The sequence below is a fragment of the Astatotilapia calliptera genome, chromosome 23, assembly GCF_900246225.1.
Source record: "Astatotilapia calliptera chromosome 23, fAstCal1.2, whole genome shotgun sequence".
Lineage (NCBI taxonomy): Eukaryota > Metazoa > Chordata > Actinopteri > Cichliformes > Cichlidae > Astatotilapia > Astatotilapia calliptera.
In genome coordinates, this window is record NC_039323.1 from 31,069,706 (window position 1) to 31,088,772 (window position 19,067).

The 19,067-nt window shown below is 40.8% G+C and overlaps 1 protein-coding gene across 1 annotated transcript in view; it reads left to right on the forward strand.

Moving 5' to 3' along the window:
- The first annotated feature begins 298 nt into the window (after positions 1-298).
- Positions 299-19,067, forward strand: part of LOC113016994 (multidrug resistance-associated protein 4-like) — a 49,578-nt gene continuing 30,809 nt past the window's right edge. The window contains exons 1-8 of the mRNA XM_026160249.1: positions 299-570; positions 2,277-2,387; positions 15,549-15,669; positions 15,807-16,031; positions 16,252-16,341; positions 17,016-17,179; positions 17,491-17,616; positions 18,535-18,784. Coding sequence (XP_026016034.1) covers positions 497-570; positions 2,277-2,387; positions 15,549-15,669; positions 15,807-16,031; positions 16,252-16,341; positions 17,016-17,179; positions 17,491-17,616; positions 18,535-18,784 — 1,161 coding nt within the window. The 5' untranslated portion in view covers positions 299-496. The remainder of the gene's footprint in view (positions 571-2,276; positions 2,388-15,548; positions 15,670-15,806; positions 16,032-16,251; positions 16,342-17,015; positions 17,180-17,490; positions 17,617-18,534; positions 18,785-19,067) is intronic.

Here is a 19,067-nt window from a genome sequence, read left to right on the forward strand (position 1 = left end):
AGACGCTCATTTGACTACGATGACCTGGATGACTGAGAACCTTCACAGACACATTGCTTCTGCATCTGAAAACTGAAGGTGTTAAGGACTCTTCCATATTAGAAAGAGAACTATCTGCAGTATCTTTAATACTACTTTTTCCTCATCAATGACCAAAAAGAAGAAGAAAAATCATAGGTAAACTGGACTCTGTGACATTCTAAACATGTTACGTGAATGCACCGCAGTCACACAGTCAGTGCGCGTGCACGACTGTTTTAACCAATTGGGTGTGACGGGGCGGAGCGATTAAAGACATTTCTATTCTATTTTTTCTTTTTTTATGACCGCTTCTAAGGAGAAGGCCCATGTGTTTTACAGGATATGTAACGCACCTTGAGGTTGCTGACCTCCGCGTAACATATGTCTGCTCCAAAGCCACGGCACATAGCCACGAGGAGCAGTTTTTTAAAGGGGAAAGAGCTGAAGGGAACCTGCGGTGTGAGCGTGGGCTACGATGGAAAAAGTCAGTGAAGATGCCAAGACGAACCCGGCTGCCACCGCGAACTTTTTGTCCAAGATATTTTTCTGGTAAGTTAATAAAACGTCCTGCGGGCTAACGTTGAAACTTGAAAACACGTATACATTTCTCCACATCCTTTATATGTTTTCTAAATGTTGTTTTTAAAGTAAGTGGAGCCATAAAACAGCTTAAACCGAAAGTTGCTGAAAACCAGAAGTCGGGTGCTTGGCTAAAACGCGGTTGACTGGTTTTCGTTACAGAATTTAAACTTTAGGCAAGTCTTTAATGTCAGAAGCATCCTGTATATATTTATTCAAAGCTTTATCGTTGAGTTATTTTGAATACCGCCGCTTCAAATGTCAATTGTTTACTGGCAATGGGATGTTTGTTTGTGTGGACGATCAAGCTGTTTTTTGCTGTTTTGTACACGACGGTTTCCTTTACCACTCACGTCAAGCTCACGGAGTTTGATTTCTCAATTCCCAGCAACTTATAACCTCGCGAACAGAAGCAGGACCTCCTGAGTAGAACGTAGCCGTTGTTAATACACCTGTGCTCTTTAATTTTTACAGGTAATTGGACGTGTTTACCTTGCACTAGCCCAGTGGCAACGCGCTGTTACTTCTCTTCCAAAGAATCTCCCTTGAGTTACACCAGGGGCGAGTCTAAGTTAAAACCTTTAGGGGGGCTCAGTTTCCAAGGATAATGCCATGCATATAATAAATTGGCTTTAATATTTATGTAAAATGGTGCAACCATTCAGTCCTTTTCACCTTTGGAAACCTAAATTCAATCTGATAAATATTAAAATGTTGCCTTCAAACTCAATCTATTTAGACATTTAAATATAGTACTGTCACAGTGGTAGTGACTGAGGCAAAGGCTCAGTCCTGCTGACCACTATTTTCCAAAGTTAAAGAACAGTTTGTAGAAAAGCAGATTAGAGGAGAAGCATCCACAGCTTTTTTAAGCTAAGTCTCTTAACCATATAAAGTCAGTCCACTGTGCTTTAGACAATTTCTTTTATTTGTTTTTAATGGGTGCTATGAAGACATTTAGGGACGCTTGAGCATCCCTTAAAAGAGTCTAAGCTTGTCAGAGTTGTGGTAATCTTTTTAAAAAAGGAAAAAAAAGTCCAACACAATCTACAGACTGACTGTGTAAATCATTAGTAAACACCTCCTATAGCCATTGGTAAACAGTGGTCCCAATTTTGGGCCCGATAGTTCTGCGGCGTCATGTGAGTGTCTGCTTTTTGGCATCTGCAAAAATGCGTGCAATTAGTTCCAGTTTGGGCCTGGCACGGCTTCAGTGAAAAACACTGTGTGTGCAAAGAGACATTTCTGCGTGCAAAATAAACTACACAGGAGTCAAGAGAGAAAAGGAAATCCATTAAAATGTGACTACAAAACACACAAAGAAATGAAATGGACACGAAGTGAGGTAAACAAGCAACAAAGACCTGCATTTTGGATCCTTGCTTTTATGTAAGTGCTGTTGGTTTTTTTTATTTGTTTGAATCTGTATATCTATTAATCCATCTGTGCCTCCAGCCCATCATGTTATGAAGTCCTGCTTTACCACACATTTCTCACGTCATTTTAAGGTTTTTTTTTTTTCATTGCTGCAAGCATATTACATGTTTTTTTTGCACGGCTCTAACACCATGTAGAGTTGATGATCAGCTAAATTAAACCATAAACTACGGTCTCTCCTCTTTCTTTCGACATCTGCTTCCACTTCCCTCTGACTCTTGGATTTATTTTTCCCTCAGGTGGCTGAATCCTTTGTTCCGGGCGGGGTACAAACGTAGGCTGGAGGAAGATGATATGTACCAAGTGCTTGCAGAGGACCGGTCGGAGAAACTGGGACAGGACCTGCAGAGGTAGAGAAGCTTTACATCTATGTACTAAGACACTATCACATCTGGTGGCTTTGTTAGCTCATTCACATGCGTCTGACTGTGTTGGTGTTGAGTTTGAAGGCTTCTTTCTAACATGGATGAACTGAGGGGCTACACCAAGGTCCGGTATAAGGGATTGAAGCACCAGCCTTTCCAATTAGTAGGTGACCTACTCTACCACCTGAGATACAGCCACACCAGTATACCTAGGAGTTGGGTCATTTACCCATTTCTAAATGTTAAGTGATACCACTCACTACCCTCTCCTTCAAGGTATTTGTTATGGGAAATACTTATAACTGACAAATCACTTTTTGGGCTGGTTTTTTTGTTGTTGTTGTTTTTTTTTTTAACTATATAAATAATATTTTCTCTCTGTACTGTTTGAGAAGCTGTGGCTCAGGGGGTAAAGTAGGTTATCTGCTATTTTGAAGGTTGATGGTTCAATCCCCTCTGCACCCTGGACAAGATTTGAACCCCAAGTTGTCCCCTCACATCAGAGTGTTGAGTTTACATATGAAAGTTAGACAAAGTGCTCTACGCATAGAATAAAAGCGCTGTTTGAAGGAATGAGGGTTGCAGTAGGAAAATCGTCGAGTGATCAGCAAGAGTAGAAATGGACTTTATACATGTTTGTCACCTGTACTGTCTCCAATAGAGAATCTTGTAAGATATAACATTAAATGACAATTTTTATAACATTTTTTTTTTTTAAATAGTGGTGGCATGAGGAAATATAGGGCAGCTGTTTTGGATCACACTTTACGGTGAGATGATCCATTCAGTTCTATGTTGCTCTGTGTTTAAGTCACCACATGACAGAAGTTTGGAGGAAATTACACTACACTAAATGTGTTTAACTATGATTTGTTACGGATTCAAATATTGGGGATGGATACAAGAGGAAAAACCAAAATAACAACACTGGTCCGGCCGGGTTGAGTCAAACGATGATTTTAATGATCACACGCGTGGGAGATGGACACCGTACGCAGACAGCATCAGATCTCAAAATGGTGGAGCATTGATCAAACTCTTATAGCCTCTAGTGGCCCCCACCTAATCATAAAAGCCTAAACATTCACATTCTTTCTCTCACACAGCGCCTAAGCTACGACCTTGGCTCCCTGTTTATCTGCTCCTGCTGAGATGGGGCAGAAAATCTCTCCAGTATGTTCTGTTCTCTTCTAATCAGACAAATAAGGCGATGACTTTCTGCGAACAGTATTTCTTATAACTCAGCAGTATAATGCATCATAAAACAATATCATTCATTCACAATAAATCAGCAGTCTAATGCAATGCAAATCAGTTTAACAAATGCAATAGTTTTCACCTTCTTCTAATTCAGGAGAATAATGCAAACCAAAACTACATAATAATTCACAATCTTTAATTAGGGGTCTAACATGGCATACAATAATATTATAATCCCACACTCCCCCTGTTGAGCTCTTTAGAATAAAGAGCTCACCTACACCCTGCAATTCAGTGTGGCCGGGTTCATTTCTTCTTACCGCTCAGGTCCTTTGTCCCCCTGTTGGGTGAACCATATGTGAGATGGCGTCTGTGTTTGCGCAGTTCAGATGCAAGAAAAACTATTATTACAACAACAATAGTAGGTACAGATGATACTCCCATCACTCCCCAGTTCTTCCCCAGCTTTATTTCGGTGCTACCTTATACCCTTCAGACATACTCAGACTAGAACCTCTGTCCGAGGAGCTTTTAGCCTTTATTTTATTGCTGCAGCCACCAGTGTCTTCCAGTTGGGTGATCCTCTGCTCTTCTTTCTTCAACCTCAGGGGTTAGACAACCCTTCAGTCGTTACACAGATCAGGGGATTATTCTGCCCCGATGTCAAACAACGATCTGTGTATCCTCTGGTCACAACTGTGTCCCCCAGAAAAAGGAACAGGAACGTGTCCCCCTTTTGACCAAGAGCCTCTCGAACCTCGTTAGTCTGGTGTTCCTGGATTTCCGCCAACCCATTCATGGTTATTGCTGTGTTTATGGGATCCATCCTTTTGAGGTGACTAATCTGAGCCCAAACGCCATGACACTTGAACCCAGTTGGTGCCTTGGCAGTCACTGTGTCTGTCTCTGCTGCGAAGGATCCTCGTATCTCCGTGACCTCGTCTTGTGTCTGGTCCTTTCTCTGTAAGAGACAGAAAACCAAAACACCTCTCTCCCTAGCTCTAATAATCTAATGTTGTTATCTACTGATCTTCTGGTGATTCAGAATTGGTTTAGAATATTCAGAATGTCCCAGGGAAATACGCCGAACCAAAAGACAGAGTGCCAACTCATTATAAGCACATTTGCAAGGTGTGTCTGAAAATTATTAAAACCACTCATTTTAACAAAAGACATCAAAAACAAATTAGCCATTTTAATTCTAACATTCGCCCCCCGTTTTCACAAAATTCATGTGTTTCCTTCCGCCTACCGTCCCACGGTTTCCTCTCCAGTGTGGTACTCAGCTTCTCATGAACACAGGCATTTTATCTTCTAAACGCTATTCAGTTCATTTTAATGATTAACGCTCAAACATGGAAATAATGATTTATGCTTCTCACTGATTCTCTAAAAAAGTCCGGAAACCTTTCGGGTCACTATTAGCTTAAGCTTTACCATACCTAAGTTATTAAAACACAAATCAAGTCATAAAAATGTTCATATAACCCTTGTTTGATGTTAAAACTCAACTCCCCCCCCCCCCCCCCCCTTTTTTTGACACATTCCCATGTGTCAAATCAACGGAGCTCGAAAATTAAAAGAAAAGGTTAGTGACCTCATATCTTAGAAAGTATCAGACTTTCTCCTATCCAGTGTTGTCGCTCCAGTCTCGTCATCCTGTGCCAGGGAATGAAATCAATTTAATTGACATGATAGATCTGTTCAACTCGTGGCTCTGCCCAGAGCCTGCGTCCACAGAATTGCCAAGAAACAAAACCTGTAATAATATGAATTTCACTTCAATATGAACTTGTTGACTACTTTTGACACAGCAAAGGAACATTCTCTCCTCCTCGAGGACAGGCACTGACTCCCACTTATCTCCTGGAGCCAACTGTCCCTTATGGAGACACAACATTGCAGCTACAAGGTTTTGCAGATTGTTAAGTTGATCTGTGTGTAATGCTCTGAATCAGGTATGTAATATTAAAGGAATGTTGTTTAATCAACTGCCACTACTTAAAACTTAACAAATGATATAACTGAATAAAAGATCACAAAGAAAAACATGATATCAGTGTTATGTAAGCGCATGCGGCCTTCTATGCTCGAAGTCACTCCAGTCCATAGATCAGCCAAACATCGCGTTGACTGTAGCTTTTAACCCTTATTAACTTGAGCACAACTCTATAATGAGCAACAAACTGCAATATAGTGGGGCAAAAAAGTATTTAGTCAGCCACCGATTGTGCAAGTTCCCCCACTTAAAATGATGACAGAGGTCAGTAATTTGCACCAGAGGTACACTTCAACTGTGAGAGACAGAATGTGAAAAAAAAAATCCATGAATCCACATGGTAGGATTTGTAAAGAATTTATTCGTAAATTAGGGTGGAAAATAAGTATTTGGTCACCTCAAACAAGGAAAATCTCTGGCTCTCACAGACCTGTAACGTCTTCTGTAAGAAGCTTTTCTGTCCCCCACTCGTTACCTGTATGAATGGCACCTGTTTGAACTCATCATCTGTATAAAAGACACCTGTCCACAGCCTCAAACAGTCAGACTCCAAACTCCGCCATGGCCAAGACCAAAGAGCTTTCGAAGGACACCAGGAAAAGTATTGTAGACCTGCACCAGACTGGGAAGAGTGAATCTACAATAGGCAAGCAGCTTGGTGTGAAAAAATCAACTGTGGGAGCAATCATCAGAAAATGGAAGACATACAAGACCACTGATAATCTCCCTCGATCTGGGGCTCCACGCAAGATCTCATCCCGTGGGGTCAAAATGATCATGAGAACGGTGAGCAAAGATCCCAGAACCACACGGGGGGACCTGGTGAATGACCTGCAGAGAGCTGGGACCAAAGTAACAAAGGTCACCATCAGTAACACACTACAACGGCAGGGAATCAAATCCCGCAGTGCCAGACGTGTTCCGCTGCTGAAGCCAGTGCATGTCCAGGCCCGTCTGAAGTTTGCCAGAGAGCACATGGATGATACAGCAGAGGATTGGGAGAATGTCATGTGGTCAGATGAAACCAAAGTAGAACTTTTTGGTATAAACTCAACTCGTCGTGTTTGGAGGAAGAAGAATACGGAGTTGCATCCCAAGAACACCACACCTACTGTGAAGCATGGGGGTGGAAACATCATGCTATGGGGCTGTTTTTCTGCCAAGGGGACAGGACGACTGATCCGTGTTAAGGACAGAATGAATGGGGCCATGCATCGTGAGATTTTGAGCCAAAACCTCCTTCCATCAGTGAGAACTTTGAAGATGAAACGAGGCTGGGTCTTCCAACATGACAATGATCCAAAACACACCGCCCGGGCAACAAAAGAGTGGCTCCGTAAGAAGCATTTGAAAGTCCTGGAGTGGCCTAGCCAGTCTCCAGACCTCAACCCCATAGAAAATCTGTGGCGGGAGTTGAAAGTCCGTGTTGCTCGACAGCCCCAAAACATCACTGCTCTCGAGAAGATCTGCATGGAGGAATGGGCCAAAATACCAGCTACTGTGTGTGCAAACCTGGTAAAGACCTATAGTAAACGTTTGACCTCTGTTATTGCCAACAAAGGTTATGTTACAAAGTATTGAGTTGTATTTTTGTTATTGACCAAATACTTATTTTCCACCCTAATTTACGAATAAATTCTTTACAAATCCTACCATGTGGATTCATGGATTTTTTTTTTTTTCACATTCTGTCTCTCACAGTTGAAGTGTACCTCTGGTGCAAATTACTGACCTCTGTCATCATTTTAAGTGGGGGAACTTGCACAATCGGTGGCTGACTAAATACTTTTTTGCCCCACTGTATGTATAAAGATGATCATGGTTACACCTGCAATGAAAGATCATATGATTATGCTGACACCTGTAAATAGAAGATTAACCTGAGGTTATAACAATCACTGTAATACAAATGTTAATGTAATGTCAATAGCTTCAAGAAATGATTAATGCAATGCTTGTTATATGATTCTGATGCAATAATAATGCTGATGCTGAAATAACAGTAAAACACCCCCTTTTTATCCCACTTCACACATAAATGTTTATAAATGCCTCTTTCAATTTTATTTCCCCCTGTTTTTCCCTCACTGACCACAGCAGGGGAATCTTTGTCTTGAATCAGCCATGAATCCGGCTCACCTGATTCATCACTGAGCCCCACCGTCACTGGCATCTGACAGGGTGGCGCTGCATATTCTTCCTTTAATGTCACTATTTTCCATCCATCCATCCATCCATTCCCTTCCGCTTATCCTTTTCAGGGTCGCGGGGGGCGCTGGAGCCTATCCCAGCTGTCATAGGGCGAGAGGCGGGGACAGGTCGCCAATCTGTCGCAGGGCGAACACATAGACATAGACAACCATTCGCACTCACATTCACTCGCACATTTACACCTAATGGCAATTTGGATTATCCAATTAACCTATCCCCACAAGCTGCATGCCCCCTGATGGGGGAATTGAACTCAGGACCTTCTTGCTGAGCGGCAACAGTGCTAACCACCGTGCCACCATGCTGCCGTCACTATTTTCAATCTGTTAATTAGAGTGCTTAAACATGAAGTAGACTACGTCCACAACAAGCTAATACAGCTGTAAATGTGGCCAATTATCAATCTATTACCAATCAATAACAAAAGATAGCTTTTATTTTATGCATGCTTTTAGTCAACCACTCACCCAGAGGATCTCCAATCCCAGAAAAATCCTTCTCCTCATTTAATGAGTCTGTCCTCCTTCCATGCCCTGGTAACTGGTTCATCCAGAGCTGTATCATCTTGAAACATATATGCAACAAGCCAAACCACACCTTGTTCACACCAACACTTTTCCGCCCTGAAGATGTCCAATGCCATCTTAGTCTGGACTGTCAAAGGTGACTTTAACGCTGACTGTTCCGACAATCCATTTTATAACATTTCCTGGTCAGATTAGCCAATCTCTGCACCAGGGTTTTAATAGTTTTGCAATTTTCATTAGTTTGTATTTTTATTTAGTTTTGACTTCAGATTTTCAACTTTATATCAGTTTTAATTAGTTTTTACCAATTGTTTGCTAGTTTAGTCTATTTTTTATCTTTTTGAAAATCCTTAGTTTCAGTTTAGTTTTGATTAGTTTCAGTTATAGTTTTAGTTGTGTCTGCAATAATTAAGTGTAACAAAATCCCAGTTTCATCAGTTTGTACTTCATACAAAATTAGCATATATTGAATTTCATATTGATCCTCTGAGTGTAATGATACATTTTAATTTTAATTTCTCAAAGCTAAACACAATAATTTTTCTTTATTTTGCTCTTGTTCTTGTGCAGCACCACCTCTCAGCACATTCCCCTGTCCGTTCTATCCTACTTTTAAATTGCTGACTATTTCAAGAAAGCACCTAAAAGACGGGGACCAGTGTTTATTATTACATATCTCCATTTTGAATGTGACAAGTCTATCATTCCCCTGTTATTCACAGACCTCAATAGAGGGTTTTTTGGCTTTTTTTTTTTTTTTTTTTACCTCTATAAAAGTTAATTGACTCTTTACAGTGGCCTGCTATGGTTAATAATAACACGTTCAGTCATGAGTGAAATCAAACCTTTTCTTCACTTTAGCATTTAACATTCCCAACAATATAATGTGATACATTAATCGAAACACAGCTACAAAAACACAATTTTCTTAATGCAAACATCAGTAACTCAAAATTAGCAACCAAAGGGTTCAGTCTGCATTTCACACTCATGTGAAGCTACAGCCTCCCCCTTTAGTCTCTGTCATCCTTCTGTTCCTGCAAAAACAAAAACAAAGCAAGACAAAATATCCACCCTTCTTTTACAGGCTGGGTGAATTGTTGTGGACATTTACTAATCCTAAAGTCGGCACCGTTTTTGTCTCAGTATCAAGTCAGTTAAAACTTTTAGTCGTCAGTCCATCACAGTCCAGTTACATGCATACATCCACACACATTCATACAAGAAGTTGCTGATAATGGAGTCTCACGCGCAACCTATTCGACCCTCCATCACCAGCAAGATGACGTCATCATTTTAAAGGAAAACAGTTCCTTGTTTTTGGACTGGATTGACTCGCTGCAATCCTTTCAGGCTCAGGACTTCTCATGTGATCAGTGTCCCATATAAGTGAATTTCTCCCAAGCCCATTATAATCATGGAGAAAAATACTTTGCGACTGTTTCCAGTAAGAATATTTTATAGCGCTTTAAAGTTCAATCTCTCAGGCCTGGATTAAAGAGCTGATTTGTTAAATCAGGAACTCACAAAATACCAAAATATCACCACCGGTGGATCACACCTCTCAGATGTTCTAATTTCAGTGCACTGTAACAAAAGCAAAAACAAACGTAACCAATAAAATACCCATATAATAACAAATACTGGGGCCCATTGCAAACATGTCCAAGCATAAAACCATTTTTCTCTCTCTTAGAGAAAGAAAACAATCCAAACCTCACTGATAAAATCAACCTAGTGTCAAGAAAAACCCAGAAATCAACCAAAACTTCACCAGAAAGTTTTCCTCACTCCCGGGACAATATTGCGTAGGAATACAGGTACCGTAACTCCTTTTTGCACTGGGAAAAAAAACATGTTGGATTTACTTGATTCAATAGTGGACACTGGTTGCACACAAATGTTTTGCTTTGGCAGAAACTTAAACAACTGAGTTAAATCAACACAACCTTTTCATATTCAGTAAACCTGTGCATTTTGTGTTCATAAAACACGATTGAAACATGTTCAGATGGAGTAAGTTGAGCTCCTGGAATATTTTAATCCTTCAATTCTGTCAGTTTATTTCAACACTATTCAATAACTTTTATCCAAATACTACTTGGTCACTTAAATACTACATGTTGTCTTCAGATTGCATGCGGTTCAACAAAGTCTAGATCCTGGTTGCCATAAAAATTGAATGGATCTACAACAACTACCATCCTCCTATCTTTATCCTGGTTGCAGCAGGGCCGGGAAATAACCCTGAAGTGACACGTTACCAGGCAGGGTACACCCCGGACAGCCGACCAGTCTATCAGATAGAAACAAACAGCCATTTACCCTTACATTCATGGATAATTTAGAATCATCAATTAACCTAGCTCTAATAACTGCATGAATTTTTCTCTCACACTGGAAACCAGAATTTTGTACAGATCTTTAAAGCCTGAGGCAATTGTGTTAAATACACGCGAGATGCTTACGTAAATCCAAGGGCTGGCCCCTTTTTTTTTTTTCTTCAGTGTGTTCCTCCTTCAATTAAATCTCAATCACAAAAATGTGGCGCTCCGAAATATAACTCACACCGTTAATTCATCATTTTCACTCTGTACCACTGCTCCTTATCAGGCTGTGTGAAGCACAGTAAACAATTCAGTGGAGGCCTTAAGCCATAAACAGACATCACGCACAGACATTGTTTTCATAACCAAACCGCCTTAGACCTTGTCCCCTAAATCTACACAAGTGCCCTCTGGGTGACATGAAATGCATTTAACCAATAAACAATCAATGGCTTCTTGTTGTTGTAACAGATTCTGTATTTGGATGTTTGTGTGCAGCATTTTGCGTGTCAGCATAAGCATTTGTTAGAAAAGCATTCTTCATCGCATCAGCGTGTGTGTGTGTATCACTCTTCATTGCACAAGCGTGTGCATGTGTGTGTGTGTGTGTGTGTGGATCACGTCTCAGTGAATTGAATCAGCATTTCGACTTGTGTGCGTGTGTGTGTGTCATTTCTCACTCAATCAACGAGTGCATATGTGTTCATATGTGTGTTTCTCTTCATTCTGAGTCAGTGCATGTAGATGTGTGTGTTTGTGTTCATCACTTTCCTGTTCTGGTGTTCTGGGTAAACCACGGCCTGAGGCGTGCCCTGGGGTCCATACTGGTTCTGGCCCCAATTGAGGCAGTGCTTTTCTCCAGTGTCCTGCATCTTCTCCTTGTTCCGCTCCTCCTTAACTTGACCCTTTTGCTTCTGTAGCTCCTTCAGGGCTTGCTCCTGCTGTTGGAGCTTCTGGTCAGGTTTGGCGACCTCCTGCACCAGCAAGCTCCGGCCTGATTTCAAGTCCTGTGTCTGGGACTCCAAGCCTGACTGATGGGTTCGATTATCAGCCAGCTCCTCCTGAGCCATGCTCAGTTTCTGCTCTGATGCCTTGAGCTCTTACTGGGGGCAGAAACCTCAGAGTCTTTTCCGTACACGTCAGATTGAAGTCCATTGATGTTTTCCTTGCTTTGCTCCACGGCCTTCTGCAGCTCTGCTGTTCGGCTCTTCTCAGAGGTCAGCTCCTGGCCGGGCCCCGACACCTGTGCCTTCAGCTTATTTTCTCCTGGTGCCTTTGTCCATTCTGAGGTGCCTCCTGACCTCAGTTACTCCTCCTGTCTCTGGCATGCCCTTTTTGCTGCCCGATCATCCATGTTGGTCCGTCATTGTCCTGCACAGTTTTAATGCAGAGTTGTTAAGGTCAGCATTCTTTTGCTCGGCCTCACTTCTCAACCGGGCTTAATGGGCGTCTCGTCACAGCTCTGTCAGCTGAAGCTGTCTGGAAATCTCCCCCGTGTAGTGAAACAGGCCTTGGATTTGACGCTCTCCGTCTCTGCTGCATGAGATCGTTTTCCTGCAGCAGTGTTGACATTTTCAGGTTGTTGTTGTGGATCCAGCTGCTGTAGCATTTGGTCAGGGTCACATCAAAGATGGTAGAGGAGTGAGCAAAGATGGTAGAGGGGAGAGCAGGAGTCCAGGTCAGCCTCGGCTTTCCGGGCCGACAAAGCAGCCTGTAATCAAGCATAAAGAGAAAAAACAAAACAAAAACAAAACAAAAACAGACGAACAGGAAAATGATGTTGTGTTGGCTGTGTTATTCAGAGAGGGGAGAAACAACGGGGCCACACAATAAATTGTGTGTCAAAGATTTAGATGTTGGATTGGTGTTTGCTATGGGTGAGGTTGGACCAGCCTTAATCAGTGTCTGAAACATCAGCCTTGTTGGAATCAAAGTTGAAATAGTTGTTTCTTGTATTTGCTTTGTGATACTTAGAATTAATGTCTAATAGAAAAATTATTTAACCCTTATGTAGTACTGTAGTGCTGATTGTCCACAAAGATGAAGCAGGCACAAAACTGCTAGACACACTCTTTATTATCAAGTAGGTGTGTACATGATAGTGGGGAAAACGCGGCTCTGGAGCTGCACAGAGTATAAAGGAGGTGAGATTTTGTTTATTCAGCATCAATGCTGGTGTTGATTCTGTTCATGCTGTGGGGTTCCTTTTGCAAAAGTTTGTTCAGTAAATCTCAAGACAGTTTGACAGTCTCAGTGTTCAGTTTATTTTTCCACCACATGTTAGTCCAAGTTTACACGGCACAATGGTTAGCACTGTTGTCTCACAGCAAGAGTGTCCTGTGTTTGAATCCACAGGCCAGTTGCACCCTTTCTATATAGTTTGCAGGCTCTCCCCTGTGGCTTCCTCTCACTGTTATGTGACGGCTGTGTGCAGGCAGGAGAAGGACCCAAAGTGCAGACTCTGGAGACAGAAAGTAACTCAAAACAGCTTTAATGCTGAACTCAAAAGGGTAACAAACACTAAGAATACAAAATACACCTACGCAGACAAAACACACAGCAAGATAAAGGTAGATCACAACAATGACAAACTGAAACACAGGGCTTAAATACATAGAGGGAGCAATCAGGGAATGGACAACAGGAGGGAAACACGGCTGGGGCAAATCAGAACTGACAAGACAAGGAAGCGTAAACTGAACACACTGAGATAAGACGGAGACCTTCAAAGTAAAACAGGAAACACATAACACAGACTGAACAAAGACACAGACTCACATGCAGGCACTGCAACAGAGGGAACAGAGACGTGGGACCAGGGCAGACACAGACACTGACTGGACACGGGGATATAGTGGACAGGGGAGACAGCAACTAAGGATTACACAGAGACAAACTATAAGACATGACTCTAACAAAAACCCAAAGACTAGAAATTATAAACAATATAATAAACTCAAAAACCCTGGGTCAACGACCCAGGCATCCTAACACTCACAGTTGTTACTGGTTACTGTGTTTGTGAATGTGAGCGTGAACAGTCGTGTCTCTAAGCCCTGCAACAGACTGTCAACCTGTTCACTCTGACTTTTAGCCATAGTGCCGAATTTGATGGATGGATGTAAAACCAAACTCTTTTTTTTTTTTTTTTTCCCCCCCTCGTGGCATTTTCACGAGCACTATCATTTTAAGCCATCTATATACTATTTAGTTGTGACTTTCACATTGTGTTGCTGCCATGTTTTAACAAAACAAGATTTAACGTGTTTAGGTTACTTCTGTATATGCTGAAAGCCAACAATCCAGAAAGAAATTTCCATGTAAAGCAGTTTTGTGTATTTTCTGCTTCATCTTTGTGGTTTTTATTTTGTGACCTCTGGGAAATCGTAAATAATGGTGATTCAGAATTCAACCCTGTCAAGTGAAATATTTCCTACATGATCAGGAGCCCTTGTGATGTTTAACAGTGAAGGACTAAAAGTACAGTAGATGAGTAATACTATAAATTAGACCTTTCTTATTTATCTTATGAAGCTAGAAAAGCTGTGCCTTGTGATTATCAGTCAGTAAAACTGAGCTTCACCAACTATAAATTCCAAGTGAACTGATTGTAGAAAGGCTGTGATGGTGTCTTTCAAGTGAAATTTCTTGTAATGTAGGATCTGTATTTCTTGTACTGTCCTCTGAGCAGGTTGTTCAGTAATATTATTGCAGTTTGCTATCTGCTGTCTAATTTCAAGTGGGACTTGAAACGATCAATATCTGAGTAGGAAATCCTGTGTTTAGGACATCAAAGACTGTTAGTCCAGAGTCAAGATTTGCTGCTTTCTGTCTGCAGTCTTGAAATGTGCAGAGACAAAATAAAGACTATAAACTTCCCTGAGAAAGGGAAAGAGAGCTGTGAGTTTTTATTCAGGGATGTAGATATAATTTGTATAATTTCAACAGTTTTCTTTATTTTTGCTGATCTATGGATGAACAGTCTGGTTTCATCCGGCTCGATATAAGTGCTGTTGGATCACAACAGACTTGGCGAGTGGACAAAAGACTGAACTTTCCAACTAACAATCAAAAGCCTTGTGGTGCACTCTAACATCCACCTTTATGACTGCAACGGCATGGCTCGCTGATGTATTAAGTGCTTAAAGACTTCTTTAATCAAGTGTTTTAATAAATGGAGCCTATAAAAGCTGAAATTGTGTCTTGTTTAAGGGTGTCATTGTTGATAAGTTGGAACCGCATATTCCCATAAGCTGTAGTAAGGAATGCTGCAAAGCAACCATAAAAAGCCTTAAGAGGAACGTTAAACACCTATAGGTTTGTTCTTGTAAAGACTTTGGAATTTAAATGATCCAAACAATTGTTGGACCTTTGGCTTTGGTGTAAACATTAGATATTGTTCAGGTCCATTTTCCTTGTTTTACCCTTTTTGCACCTGTTCAGTGTTTAAGGTGAATTAACCTCTTGATTGGATTTTATGATGACATGATACTGGTCATTCACACTTCTGGCTCTGCTGGCAACCAACACGTAGTAGCTGTGTCCAAACCTCGTTTTGACTGGATAAAAACTGCCAGAGTAAAACTGTTTTCACGTAAATATTATTTGTGCTAGTCACACCAAAACAATATGAAAGTTTGTAGGTTAAAGAAAAACTAATGTCTGAGACTGATGTTTGAATTTTAACAGGAGGCGATGTAAGGTAAAGCCTATAAAACATCCACAGCAAACTCGTAGAAATGGCTTAATTATTAACCTGTTTTGTATCTTACCACAGCAGTACAGTCAAGTGACAGGGAGACCTCATTATGTCATCTTTAATTGCTCCAGGATTTATAAGACAAAAGTGGAAAACAACATGAATATGATGTTTCCATGACAGAATCTGGGATCATGAGGTCCAGAGGGCTACCAAAGAGCTGCGGAAGCCTCGACTCACCGGTGTCATTGTTAAGTGTTACTGGAAAGCATATGCAGTCCTGGGGATCTTTACACTAATTGAGGTCAGTGGTGTGTTCATTACAATTAAAAATGAAAAGAACTAAACTTAAAGCAGTGGAGATGTTAATCAGAATCATTAATCAATGCTGTGTTTACTGTGTATTGACAGTCACTGTTCTTCATCTGTTCTTCATTTCAGGAGATCATTAAAGTCGTCCAGCCAATCTTATTGGGGAAGATTATTGAATACTTTGAGAGTTATGACCCAAATAACACAAGAGCTTTTCATGAGACCTTGGGCTATGCAGCTGGATTGTCTCTCTGCACCATTGGCCTGGCATTGATGCATCACCTCTACTTTTACTATGTGCAGAGGATAGGCATGAAAATCAGAGTGGCCATGTGTCACATGATTTATAAGAAGGTGAGCAGGAGTCCATGACCTTGATAAAGGAAAAACCCTTTCTTTTCTAGTTGTTACTGAACTCTATTTAGATTTCATGCGAGGACTGCTAAAGGCCGTAGCTGCATTCTTGTGCTTGTATCACCTTGCCAAGTTCTGTCATGTAATACTTTAAGAACTCTGTGGATAGATGTGTGTTTGAGGTGGAGGAATGTTGCTTCACGGATAATCTTTGTTTAAGGCTCTGCATCTGAGCAGTTCAGCCATGGGGAAGACCACCACAGGCCAGATCGTCAACCTGCTCTCCAATGATGTCAACAAGTTTGATGAAGTATGTGAAATTTACATTTTTTAGCAAATAAAAAGCAAAGACTTGAGACTAGTTGCTAAGTAATAATATTTGCTTTAACCCTTGGATGCAACAATATTTTAACTATAGCTAAACCTCATTTCCAGTGGCACCTTCTAACACTTAAGCTTCATTTAACTACAGAGACATGTAAGCAGAATGCAACTTTACTGCTATGCAACTACTAATTTTAAAGATGCAGTTGTATTGAATTTATTTTGGATTTTCTTTAATCCACTCAGGGTTAAATGCATGCATAAAGACTCAAACATACACACCCACTAATTCATCTTTTTTATGTGTGTCACATCAGACTGTTCTGATTCTACTCACTCAGACAAACTCTGGCAAATCTCTCCTAGCGTGAGGTTCAGGCTTAATTACACTCTTGGTACCAAATCCAGTTTCCCTCATTGGAATGTTGAGTTTCCTTTTAATCAGTGTGGGCAGAGACTGCTGTGAAAATGCCAGCTTCTTGGGGGTATTTTGTTCCTTGGCAGCTGGATGTTAATTACACCATGTCATGCTTTCACTGATCTTCATAAAGTCTTTTGAAAGTAGCCATTCCTAAATGGCGGAATTCCCATGCTTCCTTAAAAGATGTATTGCTGTTAAAGTAATATTGCAACTTATTCCAGATATTTTGCTCTGAATAGGTGACGATCTTTCTGCACTTCCTGTGGGTGGGACCGCTCCAGGCAGCTGCAGTCGTTGGGCTGCTGTGGAACGAGATCGGTCCTTCATGCTTGGGAGGCATAGGGGTCCTCTTGATTCTGATGCCTGTCCAAAGCATGTTCGGAAGACTTTTCTCCAAATTCAGGTAAACCCACAAATGCTCATTCAGTCTTAGATCCCTGAAACTGAGCTGAACTCTGATTTAGCATAACAGAAATGTGTATCTTTGTGGAACTGTAGCAAGGAACTATTGTTTTAGTCTAAAACTCCTATGATTGGTCTGATTTTATTTCAGTATTTTTGGCTAAATTCCCCCCAAAAGAAAAAGGTCTTTTACAGACTTGGTGACGAAAAACATTTTAAGGAATAATCCTGATGGAACTGATGAACATTGATGTTGCATGTTAGATGTTTGGATAGGTTTGTTCAATCGTGAGTTTTTTATTTTGTTTACAGAAGTAAGACTGCTACTCTGACGGACAGCAGAATCCGCACAATGAATGAAGTGGTGTCTGGAATGAGGATCATTAAGATGTACGCTTGGGAGAAGCCCTTCGCTGCTCTGGTCTCTGAGGTCAGAAGGTAAAAAGATGATGATGATTATTATTATTAATTCTGAGTCTCAAGAAATGCAAACTTAACTTTGCTCTTTTTTCCAGAACATTATGCAATTAATTTTAAAATGTGCAGATCTGGTTTTGGAGCACATCCTGACCTTCATCAACTGTGATAGTTGATGAAGGGTGTTACTCAAAGCTCTGACTTTGAAAATGAACCAAGAAGAAAATGCTTATCTTACCAAACCACTGGCTTAATTAGACACATGTGTCTGGGGCGGGAGTAAGAATGTAAATAAAGGAAAAAGAGGCAGTTTTCTGAGAGAATGTTGTAGTGTACGGTAACAGGGGAGAAACCAGTCCAGCTTTTTCCAGTTTGGATACAATACTGATAGCTGGTACTGGTGCTGATTATTGCTGCTTTATTGCTAATCTGCATTCCTCAGTAAGAGAAGGAGCGTGAACATCATTCTTTTACTCTGGATGGCATTACCTTGGCCTCCAGTAACACTGTGAGGAACCTTGGAGTCACTTTTGACCAGGATATGTCCTTCAACTCGCATATTAAACAAATATGTAGGACTACTTTCTTTCATTTGTGCAACATTTTTTAAATGTTGCACAAATCTCTTATTTTCTTTTCTAAATGTACCTGTATATTGTTCACATGTTGAAACAAATTATCAATCAATCAATCAAACATCTCTAAAATTAGACGCATCCTGTCTTAGAGTGACGCTGAAAAACTAGTTCATTACTTCTAGGCTGGACAACAGTTTGGAGTCTGGGTGTTTATTATCTATGACAACACTGCATATAGATGCATTTTTCTGTTTTATCGCTAACATTTGAATGTTAGAAAGTAATGTATGTTTTTTTTTTTGTGAAGGGCTAAGGAATAAGTAACATTGGTCACATTTCATTGTTGGTGTTCTGTGTCTAGAAAGGAGATCTCCAAGATCATGAAGAGCTCCTACCTGCGAGGTCTCAACATGGCTTCATTTTTCTGCGCCAGCAAGCTCATTCTCTTTGTCACATTCGCCATCTATGTCCTCCTGGGAAATACCATCTCAGCCAGCCGTGTATTCGTGACGGTGTCTCTCTACAGTGCGGTGCGACTTACGGTGACGCTCTTCTTCCCTAGTGCTATTGAAAAGCTGTTTGAGAGCCGTGTCAGCGTCCGCAGGATTCAGGTACACTGCATTGGTGCTATTTTCCGACTTCACTGAAAGACTTCACTAAAAATCAGTCGAGTCAGCAGACCTTGTAACTAGGGCTGGGCGATATATCGAGTTTTTAAAAAAATATCGATATATTTTCATACGAGATATAAGATGTGACAATATCGTTTATATCGATATAGTCTATGTTATGTTATAATTATACTTGTGGAGCCGCAGGTTTGCCTCTCTTTCGTCCACTTTTGTCTCTACGCAACGTTACTCGGCCTCGCCTCTCCTTCACTGAACACAACTC